Consider the following 18,672-nt stretch of genomic DNA (forward strand, 5'->3'; position numbering starts at 1 on the left):
TGCCTCTATGGGGCATGCAGTGTGTTGTGGTGACGTGCTGGAAGCTATGGAGCCTTCATAGGGAGCATGCATCATTGTGTGTGTCCTCACTGTTCCTCCCCCTCACCCCCAATTTCCCAGCAGAGTAGCACAGCGAGAGGAACTGCTCATCTCCTTTATCCACTCTTGAGAATTAGACGCTAGGACCTCTAGCATCTGATTCCTTCTCATACACTAAGGGGAGAAGCCCAGAAGAGATGTCTGCAGAATCTGGAGACCAAGCGAATGGAGATGGGTACTGCCGCCCACTGCCTGACTCTGCCTGAGGGACATCCGGGGCACCCCAGAATAGATCTGGGGCATGTGCCACTGATCTTTGGGGCTAGCAACGCCCCTGCGGACATCTGCAAAATATAGCGGATTCTGCAAAAACAACCTTTTTTAACCTCCCTGACGGTAATCCTGACTCTGGGTGTAGCTCGGGCTAGCCGCCAGGATCTTATTACAGTATAGCACACAGCGGGCATTTTTACCAGGGATGAGCAGAAACTACACCAGTGCGAATTTACGCATCGTAGTTCGCATCTACGCATTGTAGTTCGTAGGTGAAGTTTCAAAACTACGCTTACGAATTTACGCGTAGCAAAGTACAGCTAAGCGTAGATTACACCCACTATGCGTAGTTAACATGTGTATTGCGTAGTGAACTACAAATGTGTTACTCGCGTCTAATTTTCCGTGTGCGATTGTATGCTTACAAATTTACGCATTGGAAAGGGGAATGTAGAAGAGTTGCCGGTTTAAGCAAACAAACAGGAATGAATGCGTAAAATTTTCTGCATGCGGGCATAAGCATCCGCATACACTACGCTTCGCACTACACGTAATTGCGTATTTTAATGCGTAGTCTACGAAATGCATACGAACCAAATATTTGATTTCGGAGCCATAGGTTGGCAAAGCGTAATTGCGTAAAACTGCGCGTAGTTCCAGCATAGCAAAGTTTGCTGACTACGACCAACCCTGATTTTTACTCACCTCCCGGGGAATCGAGACGTCGGTAGCCATTCTCCTTCCTGTCCTCCGAGGCTCTGAATAACTCTAGTGAGATCAATATCTATGATCTCATTACAGAATTACAGTGCCACTCGGAGGACAGAGGTATAATTGGAGTTCTGGAGCCCAGGGAAGTGGGTGAGTGCTGGGGCTGCTGTAGAGACTGTGGTGGCATGATTTTTTTCCTGATTTTAGGGTCTAAAACATTTTAAAAAGACCCTGAAATCCAGAAATAATCATACCACCAGGCAGGGTAAAAGAAAAAAATAGAAGTTTATTAACAAAAATGGCAAAAAAAACTCCAAACAAACAAAAAAAAAACCTTGCTGCGGAAATTTAGAATTGCCAGGGAAATTTACAGAATCGGTAATTAGCAATCATGAAGATCAGAATTGCCTGCGGAATCAGAAATTGCTATTTCTGACCATACCTACTTTAATGCCTATGCATCTGTCAAATAGAACTCAATAATTTCAATATTCAGAAAATCCTTTAGGGCCCGTTTCCACTGGAGCGGTTTACACTCCGAATCCGCAGAGTTCCCCTGCACACAAATTGCACGGGGAAACTCTGCCATAGGAAACTATGGTGCCGCAGGCAGAATCGCTTGCGCTAGCGATTCGGCCGAAACTGCCCACAGTTTTTGCGCGGGAGGCTGCGAATCCCATAGCCATGCATGGCACGGCTTCTGGGACTCGCCTGCGATCCCGCACCGGGAAGTGCCGCCGCGCGCCTCACTGACGCGTGCGGCACAAGTGGAAACGAGCCCCTTAAAGTGGACCTGAACTCTTGCACAGGACAGAAGGAAAACAGAAAAATGCACCCTGTGTGTATTCAAAGAGTTTAGCCTGTTTAATTTTCCCTCATTTGTGTCTAATCACAAGTTGTAATCTGATCTCTCCCCTGGGTCACATGACTGCCACGGCAGAGATGGCAGATACGCTCATTTGATAGCACAGGATGTTAACAATATAAGTGCTTCCATGAATCAGGAAGTAGAAACAATGCAGATTTATTTTAGGATTTGCTTCAACTGTAATAAAGAAATGCTTTATGTCTAAAGGTTGTTATGCCTGTTGTGTATCTTTTAGAGCAGAGAGGAGAGATGACGTCAAAGAACTTTCCATGTATGGCACATCAGTGACTGAGAACTTACTTTTGCATGCAAGATCTGTCCACCGTGCATGCTCACAAGTGATATAATCTACATTGGCTGGTCTAGTAGTATATCCGGGGTCACAATCGTAAAACACGCGGTCACCTGTTAAGTATTTAGTCCTTTTGTGTTCTCTAAGATTTCCATTTGAAATTTCTGCCGGGGGTTTACAGACAGCTGCAAAAAAAAAAGTTTATTTAACCATTTCAGCCCGTGGGTATTTTTCACCTTATGTGTCAGAGCAATTTTCACCTCCCATTCATTTGCCAATATCTTTATCGCTAATTATCACAATGAATTGATCTATATCTTGTTTTTTTCCACCACCAATTAGGCTTTCTTTGGGTGGTACATTTTGCTAAGAATTATTTTTTTTCTAAATGCTTTTTCACAGGAATATTAAGAAAACAATTAAAACAAAATGTCATTAATTCTCAGTTTATGGCCATTATAGCTTTAATATAATACATGTTACCATAATTAAAACCTATGTATTTTATTTGCCCATTTGTCCCGGTTATTACACCATTTAAATTATGTCCCTAGCACAATGTATTGCGTCCATCACTATGTACAAGCTTACAATTTAAAAAATGTTCGTAATATACCCTCTTCACATGCATATTAAAAAAAGTTCAAACCCTTAAATAACTATTTATGTTTTGTTTTTTTGTTTTTTTTATTGTTTTGTTTTTTTCTTTTCATTAAAAATTTGATTTGGGTAATTTTTGGGTGTGGGGGGTAAACAGTTAATTTTAAATGTAATATTGTGAGTTTATTTTATTAAAAAATGTATGTAGATGTAGTTTTACTATTTGGCCACAAGATGGTCACAGTGATTTTTTTTTAACCCTGGAAGCGAAGTGCTTGCTTCCAGGAAGCGAAGTGCTCGCTTCCAGGAAGCATATGTAGGGTAGGAAATGTTTGTCAGAAAGATGGCGGCTTCTGATGAGAAGCCAACAGCCTTTCTACCAGGGACTAAGATCATTGAATGGGAACTATGTTCCCATTCATTGATCTCCGGGCTAACGGGGAGCAACATGGGAGCGCAGCGCTATAGCAGTCACCTAGACATGACAATCACGTCCAGGCAGCATAAATGGTTAAATGCAAATGGTACTGGTGTGATTAACCCAAAGGCGTAGCTAAGAGCTCAAACCCACTAGCAGCCTTTTCTAAGCATTAGTGATTTGAAAAGCTCTTGCTAATGCAATGCAATGGAGGATTTCTATAAAATCACATCGCTCTAGTGGGATCACACCCATTGTATTACATTAGCAAGAGCTTTTTAAAGCGTTTGTGATTTGAAAAGCTCTTTCTAATGTAATGCTATTGGTGTGATCCCACTTGAGCAAAGTGATTTTATAAAAATCCCCCATAGCATTGCATTAGCAAGAGCCTTTTAAAGAGGAGCTGTTAGGTATAGAGTCTCAGAGAAAAAAAACACATATATTAGTAGCTAAATATTGGCTCTACTTACATTACATATGCATTTCACTGTCCACGTTTGGATTTCACAGAATTTTTATATAGTTTTTGCAGAGAATGATGCTCCTGACAGCTCATGGCAGGTTCCATGTTTGTCTGTCTCCTATGAAGCCAATTGTGATGTCATATCCTCCATGCTTCCTGATGATTCCATTAACAAAAAAAGATCCTAATGGACAACACTACTGTGCAGTGAATATTAATTAGCCATGTGGCTAGGAACAATAGCGGACTCATGCAGTATACTCTAACAGAACATGTGCCCTGTGATTTTTCAGTGCTGTGCTGTTACAAGCTGCTGTAACATGAGCCTGTAACTTCCCACTGTGAAAGCAGCCTTAGGGTGTGATAGGGAAATGAAGGGGATGACCCAAGGTAGTGCAAAGTGGGGAGAAGAAGCAGCCCCAGAATGCTTTGCAGTATGTTATGCGGCCTGGCGGCCTCCTTAGGGGCTTGGGAATAACCAGCCTTGCTGTTCAGCAAGGCTCAAAGTAAGAGAGATCTTTAACTTCAGTATTGCCTTTTTGGCTTCCTTCTAAACTGTTTAACACAGGAGAATAGAGGTTTAAATTAGCTTTTGCAGCCTGACAGTTACTCTTTAAATCACTAGCGCTTAGAAAAGGCTGCTAGTGGGTCCCAGGCCTCACACAGGATTGAGTAATTACCATTCAGCTGTGTTGGAATTTGCATGCCTGCTCTCATTGGTGGATGTCAATACAAAAGCCTCTTCCTCACTTGGCCCGTTATAGCTTTCAGTTTTTCCATAGCTGTTGGCTGGGTCCTGTGTCCCCCAAAAAAACAAACAAACAAAAAAAAACACCTTGTCTTGCTTCTTTGTGGATGGTTGCTGTTCCTGTGTGGGAAAACAGCAAAGTCCAGGGCCGGATTTATGACAAGGTCATCTAGGCCATGGCCTAGGGCACAGATAAATCAGCCTAGTTTAGTGCAGCTGTCGGCTGAAGGGCAGTGAACAGTTATAGAAAGCAGGCAAGATCAAAGTACCCAATCACGCAACCTGATACTTCCAGAGTGCTGGCAGCACTAGGCAGCCAGACCTGGTACTTCCACGACCACCCTGCATCAGTTTACATATAGCAGCAGTGCGCAGGCCAGGCGGGCATGTGACTAACATGTTGGCAAGGGATGGACGCACACGTGGCTGGCAGAGAGAAGTATTACAGTATGGCAGCAAGGCAGAGCAGCTGCTAAGAGGAGCAGTGTGGGACGCAGCAGAGGATCCCCACAATGTATCTATGTAAATGTATTGTATGTATGAAATGTAATGCTAGGGTGCATTTTTACTTTTGGCCACACGATGGCACTACACTGAACTTTCATGTGCTATTAATATCACACAGAAGTACTGAAGTACTGGTTTTTTAAATGAAAAGCTGCATCTCGCAGACGCCGGCTTTCCATTCAATATAGGCACTGTGATCGGGTTTGAGAACAAGCTGTTCTCATTCCCGGATCACAAAACGGTGATATTGCAGTGGAATGGCAGGTCTGCGATGCGGCAACCAGAAACGGCAAGGTAAACAGCCCACATGGTCCATGACATGGAGGGCTCTGGAAGAGATGCCTCTCCCTAAATACGCGTGCATGAAAAAAGGGCCCCGCTGGATAACGAAATGGCGTGGGTGGATAACAAAATCAATAAAAATCGTTGTCAAACTTGGTTAGCGATAAATACCATTGTTAAAACAGACGGGAAATAAAAACGGAAAGATATTAACGTTAAAAATTGTTATGTAATTCAACAATACAGCTCAAACAAACCCTACTCTCACACAGAACCCTCCCCTGGTGGTGCCTAACCCTAACCACTCCCCCTGGTGTTGCCTAACCCTAACCACTCCCTCTGCACAAACACCCTTTTCCACATACAGTGGTGTGAAAAACTATTTGCCCCCTTCCTGATTTCTTATTCTTTTGCATGTTTGTCACACTTAAATGTTTCTGCTCATCAAAAACTGTTAACTATTAGTCAAAGATAACATAATTGAACACAAAATGCAGTTTTAAATTATGGTTTTTATTATTTAGTGAGAAAAAAACTGCAAATCTACTTGGCCCTGTGTGAAAAAGTGATTGCCCCCCTTGTTAAAACATAACTTAACTGGTTTATCACACCTGAGTTCAATTTCTGTAGTCACCCCCAGAACTGATTACTGCCACACCTGTTTCAATCAAGAAATCACTTAAATAGGAGCTATCTGACACAGAGAAGTAGACCAAAAGCACCTCAAAAGCTAGACATCATGCCAAGATCCAAAGAAATTCAGGAACAAATGAGAACAAAAGTACTGTAATTGAGATCTATCAGTCTGGTAAAGGTTATAAAGCCATTTCTAAAGCTTTGGGACTCCAGCGAACCACAGTGAGAGCCATTATCCACAAATGGCAAAAACATGAAACAGTGATGAACCTTCCCAGGAGTGGCTGGCCGACCAAAATTAACCCAAGAGCGCAGAGAAAACTCATCCGAAAGGCCACAAATGACCCCAGGACAACATCTAAAGAACTGCAGGCCTCACTTGCCTCAATTAAGGTCAGTGTTCACGACTCCACCATAAGAAAGAGACTGGGCAAAAACGGCCTGCATGGCAGATATCCAAGGCGCAAACCACTTTTAAGCAAAAAGAACATTAAGGCTCGTCTCAATTTTGCTAAAAAAAACATCTCAATGATTGCCAAGACTTTTGGGAAAACACCTTGTGGACCGACGAGACAAAAGTTGAACTTTTTAGAAGGTGCGTGTCCCATTACATCTGGCGTAGAAGTAACACAGCATTTCAGCAAAAGAACATCATACCAACAGTAAAATATGGTGGTGGTAGTGTGATGGTCTGGGGTTGTTTTGCTGCTTCAGGACCTGGAAGGCTTGCTGTGATAGATGGAACCATGAATTCTACTGTCTACCAAAAAATCCTGAAGGAGAATGTCCGGCCATCTGTTCGTCAACTCAAGCTGAAGCGATCTTGGGTGCTGCAGCAGGACAATGACCCAACACACACCAGCAAATTCCCCTCTGAATGGCTGAAGAAAAACAAAATGAAGACTTTGGAGTGGCCTAGTCAAAGTCCTGACCTGAATCCTATTGAGATGTTGTGGCATGACCTTAAAAAGGTGGTTCATGCTAAAAAAACCCTCAAATAAAGCTGAATTACAACAATTCTGCAAAGATGAGTGGGCCAAAATTCCTCCAGAGCGCTGTAAAAGACTTGTTGCAAGTTATCGCAAACGCTTGATTGCAGTTATTGCTGCTAAGGGTGGCCCAACCAGTTATTAGGTTCAGGGGGCAATTTCTTTTTCACACAGGGCCATGTAGGTTTTGAGGTTTTTTTCTCACTAAATAATAAAAACCATCATTTAAAACTGCATTTTGTGTTCAATTATGTTATCTTTGACTAATAGTTAACGGTTTTTTGATGAGCAGAAACATTTAAGTGTGACAAACATGCAAAATAATAAGAAATCAGGAAGGGGGCAAATAGTTTTTCACACCACTGTAGAAACATGCCCCCCAACTGTCCTGAAACCTGCGGAACTGTCCCGATTTGGGGGGGCTCTCCCATTCTCCTGTTATGCCCCCCCCCCCCTAGTGTCCCAGCTGGGTGGGGGGTCAGATGTGAAAAAAAAATGACAGAGGCACCAGCGGTGTCGATGCAGTGTGTGTGGGATGCGGGTCAGGCATATTATTCTCCCTACCTCTCTCCTAATGTGCCCCTCAGTGTCCCCCCTGTTTGCAGAGTAAGTTTGCGCAGCAGAGCGGGCTGTCATTTAATCTTACCATTCATCCTCGCGTACCGGGATCTGGCTTCACTCTACTTCCTGTGATGTCACAGGAAGCGGGAAGAAGAGAAGAGCCAGATGCCAATACACAAGGATGAATGGTAAGATGACAGCCCGCTCCGCTGCTCACTTTACTCTGCAAACAGGGGGACACGGGGGCACTGTCGGAGGAAGGGAGACTATGATGCTGGACCCTCATCCCTTACACCTCATCCGTGCGGCTGGCGCCTCGATCATTTTTCCCCTCCTCTCCAGAGGTGCCCTCCTCCTCACCCACGGGCACCCTCACCCTCCTACCCACCTACGGGCACCATCACCCTCCTACCCACCCACAGGCAGGGTATATTGTCTATTATTTTTTTTTATTGAAATGCCCATTGTGGTTTTAATGAAAAAAAAATCATGAATGATGTATGCGTGACTAGGGGTGGGTCAGGGGTGTGGTTGGGGGTGTGGCCTAAGTGTCCCGCTTTCTCATTTCAAAATGTTGGGAGGTATGTAGAAATGATAATATCTTTGATAACATAAATCTGTACAAACAAACGAAATAATATGGCAAAAACTATAATATTGCAAACGTCTAAAATGGTAACATACTTCAAAAACTTGAATGTTCTAATGTTGTTAACAATATTTATTGCGGCACCCTGTTTTTTGCTTTTTTCGCTGTATTAACGATAATTGCATTAAAGTAACACTACACACACACACACATTACACATACACACACACACACTACACATACACATACACACACACACACTACACGCACAATACACACACACACGCACACTACACACACACACACTACACACACAATACACACACAATACGCACACACACACACTTCACACACACACACACACACACACACACACACACACAATACACACCCTACACACACAATACACACCCTACACACACACACACACACACACACACACACACACACACACACACACACACACACACACACACACACACACACTATACATACACACACACACACACACACACACACACACACACACACACACACACACACACACACACACACACACACACACACACACACACACACCACACACCACACACACACACCTTACCTAAACACCCTTTTCCTGATAACTGGCCAGTGGGAAGACATTCAGTCTCTCCAAATCTTTCTCCATCTAAGGTTTCATAGCCTTCATAACACTTAAATATTAGCTTGTCTCCTTCCATGATTACAGGGTCTCGATGATAAATGACTGCATTCAGCTCTCCATGTAAAGGACTGTTACATGTTCCTGTAGAAAAAAGAACAGCATGTGATAAATATTTTTTTCTGTTCAAGTTGGCAGAAGAGTGAGAGAGTGATATCTACCGATATATTAAAGCAGGGCCATGCAGAGGGCCCTTAAATGGGGTGCTATTATTTTAAAAAAGGGCCCTTCCACTCCCAAAATGCACAGTAGTACCAACACGTGTTGGGGACCTTCCCCCCAACCCCCTTGCCCTGCAGTGACATGTGACCCCCCCCCCCCCCACACACACACACACACAAACTCTCTTACTGTCCCAAACCATGCCCCTGAGCCCCTCCACGTGACACATACATTTAGTCACAGAGCTTGCTGCATCCAATGTAGAGTGGAGTCAGTCAGACCTGTCTCCGGTGGCCGCACATTTCCTGCTCCTCTTTTCTGTCTCATTGACAACCGCATCTTCACTGTCATGACGTCAGGAGGATGGCAATAATGCCATGTGACATGTGCGGCTGCCATGGAGACCCCAAGCTTCAAGGAACTTCTTACTTGTTGGAAGTGGCGGCTCCAAATTCAAATTTGTTGGAGGCATGATGACAGGCTGGTGGGGTTCATTTGGGTGATCAAAACTGATGTTTGTATGGCAAACTTCAGATATTTTTTCTAAACTCCTATCTCAGGTGATAAAATTAAGGCTAACAAGTTCAGCAATGATAGGAATCAAAGGTAAACATTACAAACAGAACTCAGAGGCTTTTGAGCAGAGCAGATTGTCTGAATGATGGTGCTATTATTGAATAAAAATTACCTAAAGGGGTACTTGGCTAGTTTGCTGGCGTGCTTTAATCCTAACTTGTTGGCAAGCTGCTACTGTGTGGGCAGATCACAGACAAATCATTCCAGCCCCCTGTCTGTTTCTACGGCAGGTTTTCTCAACCTTTTTAAAGTTAAGGAGCCCCTACAATATTTTTCGGATCTCAGGGAACCTATACACAAACATAACAAAAAAGAAAAAAAAATGTAATTTACAGCCATCTCCAAATATGAAAAGCAATTAACCCCACATATACTGTATAATTTGCTTTGCAGCATACCCAAAATCAGGGTAGGATTTTACATATTTCAGCACGCATGGCCCACTGTTTTCAGCCTTCCCCTGAACAAAAGCATCAAACACCCACCGTAGCAGAGCAGCAGTCACTCACCCGCAGTAACAAATAAGGAGGTGATGCAAACTCTAATCTTCTCCAGCATAGCAAAGTGAGAGATAGGTGTCAGAGATGAAGGAGGGCACTTCCACTAGTGTGAGGAACAAAGTTTAAGGTACCCCTGAGCGGGGTTTTGAACAACATACTTTTTATATACAATTTGCTTTCTTCTGCTGTGACATATCACAGCACGATCCTCCTCCCCCTCTATCCTCCGCTCTACTCAGGGGCAAACGCAGGATTTTTAAGGGGGGGGTTCCTGAAAGGTCCAGAAGCACGTATGTCCCCGAGTGCTTCCGAATACAGGTGGCTCCATACTGCCCATGCACAAAAGTGCGCTGGCGTATTACGGAGCTGCCTATCTTTGGAAGTACTCAAGGACACGAGTGTTTCTGAGGGCTTCTGGTAGCAGCAAATGTGAACGGGGTACAGCGCTGGAACAACTCCCCAAGAGAGGAACAGGAGATAGACTTAGTTTGGACAATTCAGCGGAATATGCTACATAGTGTCACATAGCGCAAGCGATACCCATATGATGCAGGGATATATGCATCTGTGGAAGATGGCGGCGCTATATAAATACTAAATAATAATATTTTACCTCACCAGGATTGCACTTTTATTTAGCTTTCCTGTATGACAAGAACACACAGCCAGCTCTAAGGGAAGAGGAAAACAAAGGTGAATGAGGGAGGGCTGGTGCACACCAAGATGGCGCGTTTGCGCGTCTGAGCGTTTTTTAAATCAACAGTGATTTGAAAAGCGCTTGACTAATGTTACCCTATGTGGGTGTTCCCACAGCAGCGTTGTGATTTTTTTCAAAATCGCAGGTATACTGCATGTAGCATGTTTTTGAGCAATTCATTCAAAAATCGCTCTGAAAATCACTTCACAAAATCACACTCACAAATTGCTAGCGATTGCTATTGTCATTTTGGCATGCACTAGCCCAGAGAGAGGAGTGGAGAAATTGAGAATAGCCTGAGATGGAGCAGAGAACTTATCTGTATTGCAGTCCCACATCAGACAGGCTACTTGCCTGTAATCGGACTCCTGTCCCTGTCAGTCTCTCACACAAGTCAGAAAGAAGCCCTCCTGGAGTCTAGGGACTGTCAAAAACTTTTCAGCTTGTTAAACACCTTACCCACACATGCAGTCATTATAACAATGGGGAGAGACCAGACAGATGTTTGCCCACGGACCCTGAGTCCAGGCAAGCTCTGCATCATGCTGTGCATATTTACCAGCTTGCCTGCGCTCTAATTTCATCATGTCGAACACTTCTGTGCTGTGGAGAGTCCAGGACTCCATAATCAACATTCTCTCACTGCAGGCTGCATCTTCTTGTGAGGGAAGCTGGGCTGCCTCTCTCATTCTATTAGCTGGAGGGAAGCACCAGAAGTAAGAAGGGAGGGAGAATGAGGCTGTTTATATTATGCGGGCTTCCCTGGCTGAATACACAGCTCAGTGCAGGGGGGAGGTTCCAGACATCCGGAATAGCCCCCTCAGTTCGCCAGTGCTACTGAGTCATGAATGATGGGCAGGGAGGAAGTGTACGTTTTTCCTACCCTCTGCCCATCCTTAGCTCCACCCCTGCACCCGTGCTTGATGGCACCTGTGCCACCTGGGTCCCTATATCTGTCAGCGACCAGTGAGAAGAGATGGCCCAGTTAGTTTACCGAAGGGCATTCCCTGGTGAGCCCCTTGTCCCCCATGCAGGCTAGAATAGCCAGAATGTGGAGCCCTGGATATGTGGGGCTTTGCATACTGAGCTATACTTGCCTGCATGGTCCTTCGTAAGGGGGGACAGGGCTCTGGAAGAGGGGGGTGGCCAGTGCTGCTCGGATACCTCTTTTCAAAATCCAGATTGGATTCAGATCCGGATACCCAGATATCGGATCTGAGTCGGATATCCGAGTTCAAAATTTTCCAATCCGAATCCGAATCGGATATCCGACCCCAGTATCCGGTGTATCTAGGCAAATTCAGGTCTCTGGATAGAAAACCGGAAGTGGCATTTAAATTGCTTTAAAAATGTTTTTAGGGTAAATGAGGCATGTAGCATCATTATTTTTTTTAAAGGGAAAAACTAATTGATGATGTGGGGACTTAAAATCTGCCCCCCCCCCAACAAAAAAAATGGCTGTGTGAGGATCCGCGCGGACACAAAAACAATGGAAAACACATTTTGTGGACAACCACTCGCTTCCTCGGGTCAATAAAACACTGTCTCAAAGTAAGTGTGAATTTGTTTGGAGCACCTACCCTTTGGGCCAGCTCCTGAATAGCAAAAGTACTAAAAGTCAGGACTGTAGCTGTCTTTCCTGGATTTTGTCATCCTCTGCAATTCCTGTCTCCAACTTCTGTCAAGTTGAGTATCTGGGTGGTAGGTGGTTACCACTTACTTGGTGTGAGGATCCGCTCGGCTGCCTGCGCAGGCAGGCGGCCTTTTGACCACTGTTCAGGTCTGCATTCTGCAGGTCTCTGAAAGAGAGACCTTTTGTCAGTTGTGCAGCTTGCTGCTGAGGAATTTGCATACGTTTGTCATGCAGATTGCCTAGCCACATCCTTTGTGGGCTTGCTCTATAAAGAGCTATGTTTCCCACAGTAAGTGGCTGGTCATAAGGATTTAGTCCTGTGTAACACTCCTGGAGTATCAGCCTTGCTCATTGTTTGAGGATTAGCTTAGAGTAATTCCTGGGACTGCACTAGGCAGGTTTCCCTAGTGCAGTTAGGATTGCTTATCTGTTTTGTTTGTCTGTTGCAATTGTCCTGTCCCAGCGGTGGTCGACAGGAAATCGTTATGTGTGTCTGGGTGCTAACCTGAACAGCGGTTGTTACTGGTAGCCCCTTCTGTTCTGTCTTCCTGGATCGCACTAGCCTCTTGCGCTAGTGCTGTGGATACTTCTGTTCTGTCTGCCTGGATCGCACTCGCCTTGCGCTTGTGCTGTGGATCCTTCTGTTCTCTCTCCCTGGATCGCACTAGCCTCTTTCGCTAGTGCTGTGGATCCTATCTCTTGCTTGTTCCTGTTTTCGTGTGTCTGTCTTGTCTGCTACGAACGCTTGCTGGAGGCTCGGTGAGGTAACCGTTAAGCAGGCGCTCGCATCCTCTGTTTCATGTTTGTCTGTCGGTGGTTAGTTAGGCGTGCTTGTCTCTGTTGTGCTTATCACGCGGAGACTGCGCATAAACGCGTGCACTGTTGCGAATGAGTGCAGTGCTTGCGTTTAGCTAGCGTTTGTTATTTTCCTTATCTTCTCTTTGTATGATTTGCTGTGCCTTTGCTACTCTTGTGTTCTAACTTGCTGTAGCCTTGTGTCACCTCTGGCAATCGCCTCTCTCGCGATTGCGTTCCTACTTCATATCTGCTGTTGTGTATGCACCGTCACGGGTTGGCGACTAGTTTGGTGCACACACATACAATCTGTCCCTGTGCTCATTCTCTTCCGCAATCACTTCTCTTGCGATTGCGTTCTCACTTGGTTTCTTCTGTTGTGTGTCCACCGTCGCAGGTGGCGGCTAGATTGGTGGACAAACATACATTCCTCATCTGTGCTTATTCGGTCTTGTGTCGCTGTTAGCAATCGCCATCTCCGGCGATTGCTTTCTCGCTTTGTCTTCCTGGTTGTGTGTTCATCGTCGCAGGGTGGCGACTAGTTTGGTGAACACACATACCCTCTGTCGCTTTGATCTCTCTCTTTCAGGGCTATCTTGCCCTACGTTTCTTCCCTTCGTACAATTCCTGTCTGGCGTGTGTGGCAGGGCAAAGGAGCTGTTCCTCTGCACTCCACAGCTCCCCCTGTCGACAGGAATTTCCCTCTACAGGTGCATTGCACCTTTTGCTGGGTTCCCGCAAATGATACGCTTGTGGAGGATTTCCGCAGTGTCAGCGCACGTCTTGTGCGCTGATCATGGAGAGAATTCCACAATCGTTACAGTATGACCAGCCCAACCGAAATTCCCAGTGTAGAGGGAATTTCCGATTTGTACGATTTGGTCAAATATGGGTCCTGTGTATTTAAGAGGTTTAAGATACTGGACTCTGAAACCAGAGATGAGTTTATATCCAAATGTTCCAGATTCTTGGCAAATCCTGAATTTCAGGCCACCAATATTTCCACTTGGAGTGGTCAGATTGCTTACAATCTTTTCCAAGGGGATCTCTTTGTGTGGGCGGATGAGTATGCCAGACACGAGAATCTGAGACATAATCCTAGCAGATTTCTGAGTCATGTATTTTCTCGTAAGCTTAGAATTCCCCTGCCAGGTTATTTCTATGAGTTTTTTCCTGCAGTGCATGACGCTGATCAGATTAGGTTATGCAACATTTCTGTGTCATTACCATATGTTAATGAATTGGTGCTTGCAGGCCAATCTGCTGATTTGGCTTGTCAGCCAAAAGATTTGTTGCCCATAGCAACCACAAATAAAGAGGTTATTTATGTCAAGTCTGAAATGTGCAAAACCATTCAGTATGATTATGATGTTTACAATGATGTTGTTCCGTCTCCGGGTTTTTTGCCCCAATCCAAAGCTTATGTGGATCCTATTATAGGTAGGATCGCACACTATATTAAAGCAGTTAAAAATCTGTTTTTGTTCCTGAACTCCACCCATATGGAGATTATCTGGATACTGGCCTGTTTGAACCTCCATTTGCCTCATGGGACATTGGGGCCTTGATGGAGGAATTTGATTTTGATTGGAAAGCCTTTTGCAATTTTTACATCGCAAAAAGCGAAGATGTCTTGAATGATTGTCTCGATTCTATGTACCTTTTGATTGATTCCGATGAATGTGACAAGGTGATGTGGATCTGGTGATTTATGTGTGGCAGACGATTTTGGATGAGTTGCACACACAATTGATTCCAATAAAGAGACATCGTTGTCGGATGATTGTTCCTGCCTTTCTGGGGTAAAGCATGTGAGTCGTGACATTGTGTGATCTGAAATGAGTGGGTGTGCCACTGTGGTTGATTCCTGTGCGAATCCTGGAGGATTATCTCCTGACTGCGTGCAGTTTGAATCTGTGCAATCTGATGCCTGTTTCTCTGATGTTCCTGCAGATTGTGATCAGCATAAATGTGCCAGTTTTCTCAAGGATGTGTGGGACCCCTTGTCATTTAGAGACAGATCTTTAAGATCTTCCATCTGTGATCCTGCTATGGGGAAAATTCCTAAATTATGCAGCATCAAAAGTAAAATTAATATGTTTAATAAAGTTTTCCCTGATGTTGTCGCTATTTCTACTGCAAATGCGTCTTTGTCTCACCCTGTTCACACCTGTAAGGGCCCGTTGCCTAGTGACAGTTGCTCCAGTGTTTCTGTCCTGAACGCCTTACAGTCTGCCCCGCAGATCGCGGAGGTTTGCGCTATGGAAGCGTCAGTTTCACAACCTAAAGCGATTTTTGATTCGCAAGTTTTGCGTTCTGACTCCTCAGATTTGACATTGTTAGCCGAATCAAAGAGTGAGACAGCGCTTCGGTTTTGCGAATCTGATGCTGAAACTTCTTTGCCTTGCCCAGAGAAGCTTTCTCTGAATCTGCCCTGTACCATGAATGAAAACATGATCTCCACTCGCTCGCACTGACATTTGTGAGTCCCTTTCTTGTTCTGAGGAAAATGCTGATTCTGCACCCTGTACTCTGGATGAGTTAATATGGCCTTGTTTAGAGTCTCCTGCAGTGTCCCTAGAGGCTCGTCTAGGTATTGCTATTATACTCACCTGTTTTTCTGCAGTTCTGGAGTTGCAAGCTAGTTTGACTGCTACGCAGAATTCTGGGTGCAGTGAGATTAAAGTTAGGGAGTCAGTGTGTGTTCCAGTAAATATTCTTGTACATTCCGCTCATGATGATGAAGTTCAGTCTCAGTTTATGGTGGAACCTTCCCTGGGACATCTGCCCTGTCCACAAAATAAAGTTCCAGTTTTGCCCTGTAACATGGATAGTTCAGAATCCTTCTCAGAAAACTTGGAAAATGATGTTCCTGAGGTCTTGTCTGATGTCCTGGAGACCTCCGAGTTCCTCCCAAAGGGTGCAGAACTTGTAGGAGATGTCTCCTGCCCCCCAAGTCCTTCTGAAGTGTTGCCCACTTCAGTAGGCATTGCTGTTGTGTTGACTACCTTTGCAGCTCTGGTGGAGCTTCACTCATATGTATTCAATGATGATATTATTGTCACAGATTTCTAGGTTTGAGTCCAAGCCTTCTTTTGAAAGTCTAGTGCTTGTGACCACTGCTCGTGATGATTCTCTGCCCGGTTCTGGTTTTGGTCTTGTCGTGACAGACTCTGAGGTTGGCAGTTCCTCGACGTGTCCTGAAAGTCCCCTTGGGCTAGTGTGCCCCGATGTGTTCTGTGACCCAGAAAGCCCAAGTGTGTCTCGGTTGCCAGCCTGCTCAGATTCTTCCTCGGTGGAAACCTGGTCTGATGTTGCCTGCCTGCCTGCCTGCCCAGAGGTGGTCCCTGAAGGCCCTGTTCTTGATGCTTGTCCTGGTAATTCTGAATCCGGAATTGTCATTGGTTCCATAGGGGTTCTTGATAGTTCTCCATGTGAGCCTGGTGATCGTTCTGCCCTCCTGGGATCTCTGCGGAGCTTCAAAGTGTTCTGGGAGATCCTGAGAGAAATATTTCCTGGTACCTTGGATGAGATCAGCAGTGGGTGCTTTGTGGAAAGGAACACTTCAAATGGGTATTGTGGCAGGTTTGGTATTTTTGGACGGTCCTTGGAAGGTGGTGGGCATGGCTCGGTGGGTGTCGATGGCTTCTTCTCTGGCATTCACAGTCCTGATGGGTGTTACACTGAGACTTGCGGTACTGATGGGCATGTTTCGGTGGCTTCTCCTTCCGATGAGGTCGGTTTCGGGCGGGCTGACTCTGGAATTGGGCCTTGTCCGGCTGTCCTGACCTTCATGAGTCTTCAGTTAGAGTCTTTTGCAAATATCAGGTTAGAGGCTCGTCTGGAATCCGACCCTAGAGGGGGGGTACTGTGAGCATCCGCGCGGCTGCCTGCGCAGGCAGGCAGCCTTTTGACCACTGTTCAGGTCTGCATTCTGCAGGTCTCTGGAAGAGAGACCTGTTGTCAGTTGTGCAGCTTGCTGCTGAGGAATTTGCATACGTTTGTCATGCAGATTGCCTAGCCACATCCTTTGTGGGCTTGCTCTATAAAGAGCTATGTTTCCCACAGTAAGTGGCTGGTCATAAGGATTTAGTCCTGTGTAACACTCCTGGAGTATCAGCCTTGCTCATTGTTTGAGGATTAGCTTAGAGTAATTCCTGGGACTGCACTAGGCAGGTTTCCCTAGTGCAGTTAGGATTGCTTATCTGTTTTGTTTGTCTGTTGCGATTGTCCTGTCCCAGCGGTGGTCGACAGGAAATCGTTCTGTGTGTCTAATTGCTAACCTGAACAGCGATTGTTACTGGTAGCCCCTTCTGTTCTGTCTTCCAGGATCGCACTAGCCTCTTGCGCTAGTGCTGTGGATCCTTCTGTTCTGTCTCCCTGGATCGCACTAGCCTCTTTCGCTAGTGCTGTGGATCCTATCTCTCGCTTGTTCCTGTTTTCGTGTGTCTGTCTTGTCTGCTACAAACGCTTGCTGGAGACTCGGTGAGGTAACCGTTAAGCAGGCGCTCGCGTCCTCTGTTTCATGTTTGTCTGTCGGTGGTTAGTTAGGCATGCTTGTCTCTGTTGTGCTTATCACGCGGAGACTGCGCATAAACGCGTGCACTGTTGCGAATGAGTGCGGTGTTCGCGTTTAGCTAGCATTTGTTATTTTCCTTATCTTCTCTTTGTATGATTTGCTGTGCCTTTGCTACTCTCGTGTTCTGCTTTGCTGTAGCCTTGTGTCACCTCTGGCAATCGCCTCTCTCGCGATTGCGTTCCTACTTCATATCTGCTGTTGTGTATGCACCGTCGCAGGTTGGCGACTAGTTTGGTGCACACACATACAATCTGTCCCTGTGCTCATTCTCTTCCGCAATCACTTCTCTTGCGATTGCGTTCTCACTTGGTTTCTTCTGTTGTGTGTCCGCCGTCGCAGGTGGCGGCTAGATTGGTGGACAAACATACATTCCTCATCTGTGCTTATTCGGTCTTGTGTCGCTGTTAGCAATCGCCATCTCCGGCGATTGCCCTCTCGCTTTGTCTTCCTGGTTGTGTGTTCATCGTCGCAGGGTGGCGACTAGTTTGGTGAACACACATACCCTCTGTCGCTTTGATCTCTCTCTTTCAGGGCTATCTTGCCCTGCGTTTCTTCCTTTCGTACAATTTCTGTCTAGCGTGTGTGGCAGGGCAAAGGAGCTGTTCCTCTGCACTCCACAGCTCCCCCTGTCGACAGGAATTTCCCTCTACAGGTGCATTGCACCTTTTGCTGGGTTCCCGCAAATGATACGCTTGTGGAGGATTTCCGCAGTGTCAGCGCACGTCTTGTGCGCTGATCACGGAGAGAATTCCACAATCGTTACAGGCTGTCAATTAACATCAGGCCTAGGTTCCAAACAGAGGTCGTGCAGCCCACCTTGTGTCCAAAGTCCAACCGCACAACTGGGACATGGCAGTTTTCAGCCCGGACACCTCCAAAAAATTGCACAGCAATTGTGTTTTGGGTTAAATATAGGTGGTATCAGCACAGCAGCAGTGGCCTGTGGCACCCTGGCGGTGGGAGCAGCAAAGGCAGGAGGAGCAGGGCAATGCAACAGCAGCAGGTGTAACATCTGCCAGGAGCATGCCGGACTTGGCAGTGGCACAGGGCA

At 45.6% G+C, this 18,672-nt stretch overlaps 1 protein-coding gene across 5 annotated transcripts in view; it reads right to left on the bottom strand.

Annotated features, from left to right (window-relative positions):
- LOC137524285 (complement factor H-related protein 1-like) overlaps nucleotides 1-18,672 on the bottom strand; it is a 149,712-nt gene that overhangs the window by 85,985 nt on the left and 45,055 nt on the right. For 4 of the 5 annotated variants that reach the window (XM_068243967.1, XM_068243966.1, XM_068243969.1 and 1 more), the window contains exons 2-3: nucleotides 8,581-8,763; nucleotides 2,192-2,368 (exon numbers count right to left, since the gene is read on the bottom strand). In XM_068243967.1, coding sequence (XP_068100068.1) covers nucleotides 2,192-2,368; nucleotides 8,581-8,763 — 360 coding nt within the window. The remainder of the gene's footprint in view (nucleotides 1-2,191; nucleotides 2,369-8,580; nucleotides 8,764-18,672) is intronic. The other variant, XM_068243968.1, reaches the window with a different exon arrangement.

Source organism: Hyperolius riggenbachi, chromosome 7 (assembly GCF_040937935.1).
Source record: "Hyperolius riggenbachi isolate aHypRig1 chromosome 7, aHypRig1.pri, whole genome shotgun sequence".
NCBI classification, from domain to species: Eukaryota; Metazoa; Chordata; class Amphibia; order Anura; family Hyperoliidae; genus Hyperolius; species Hyperolius riggenbachi.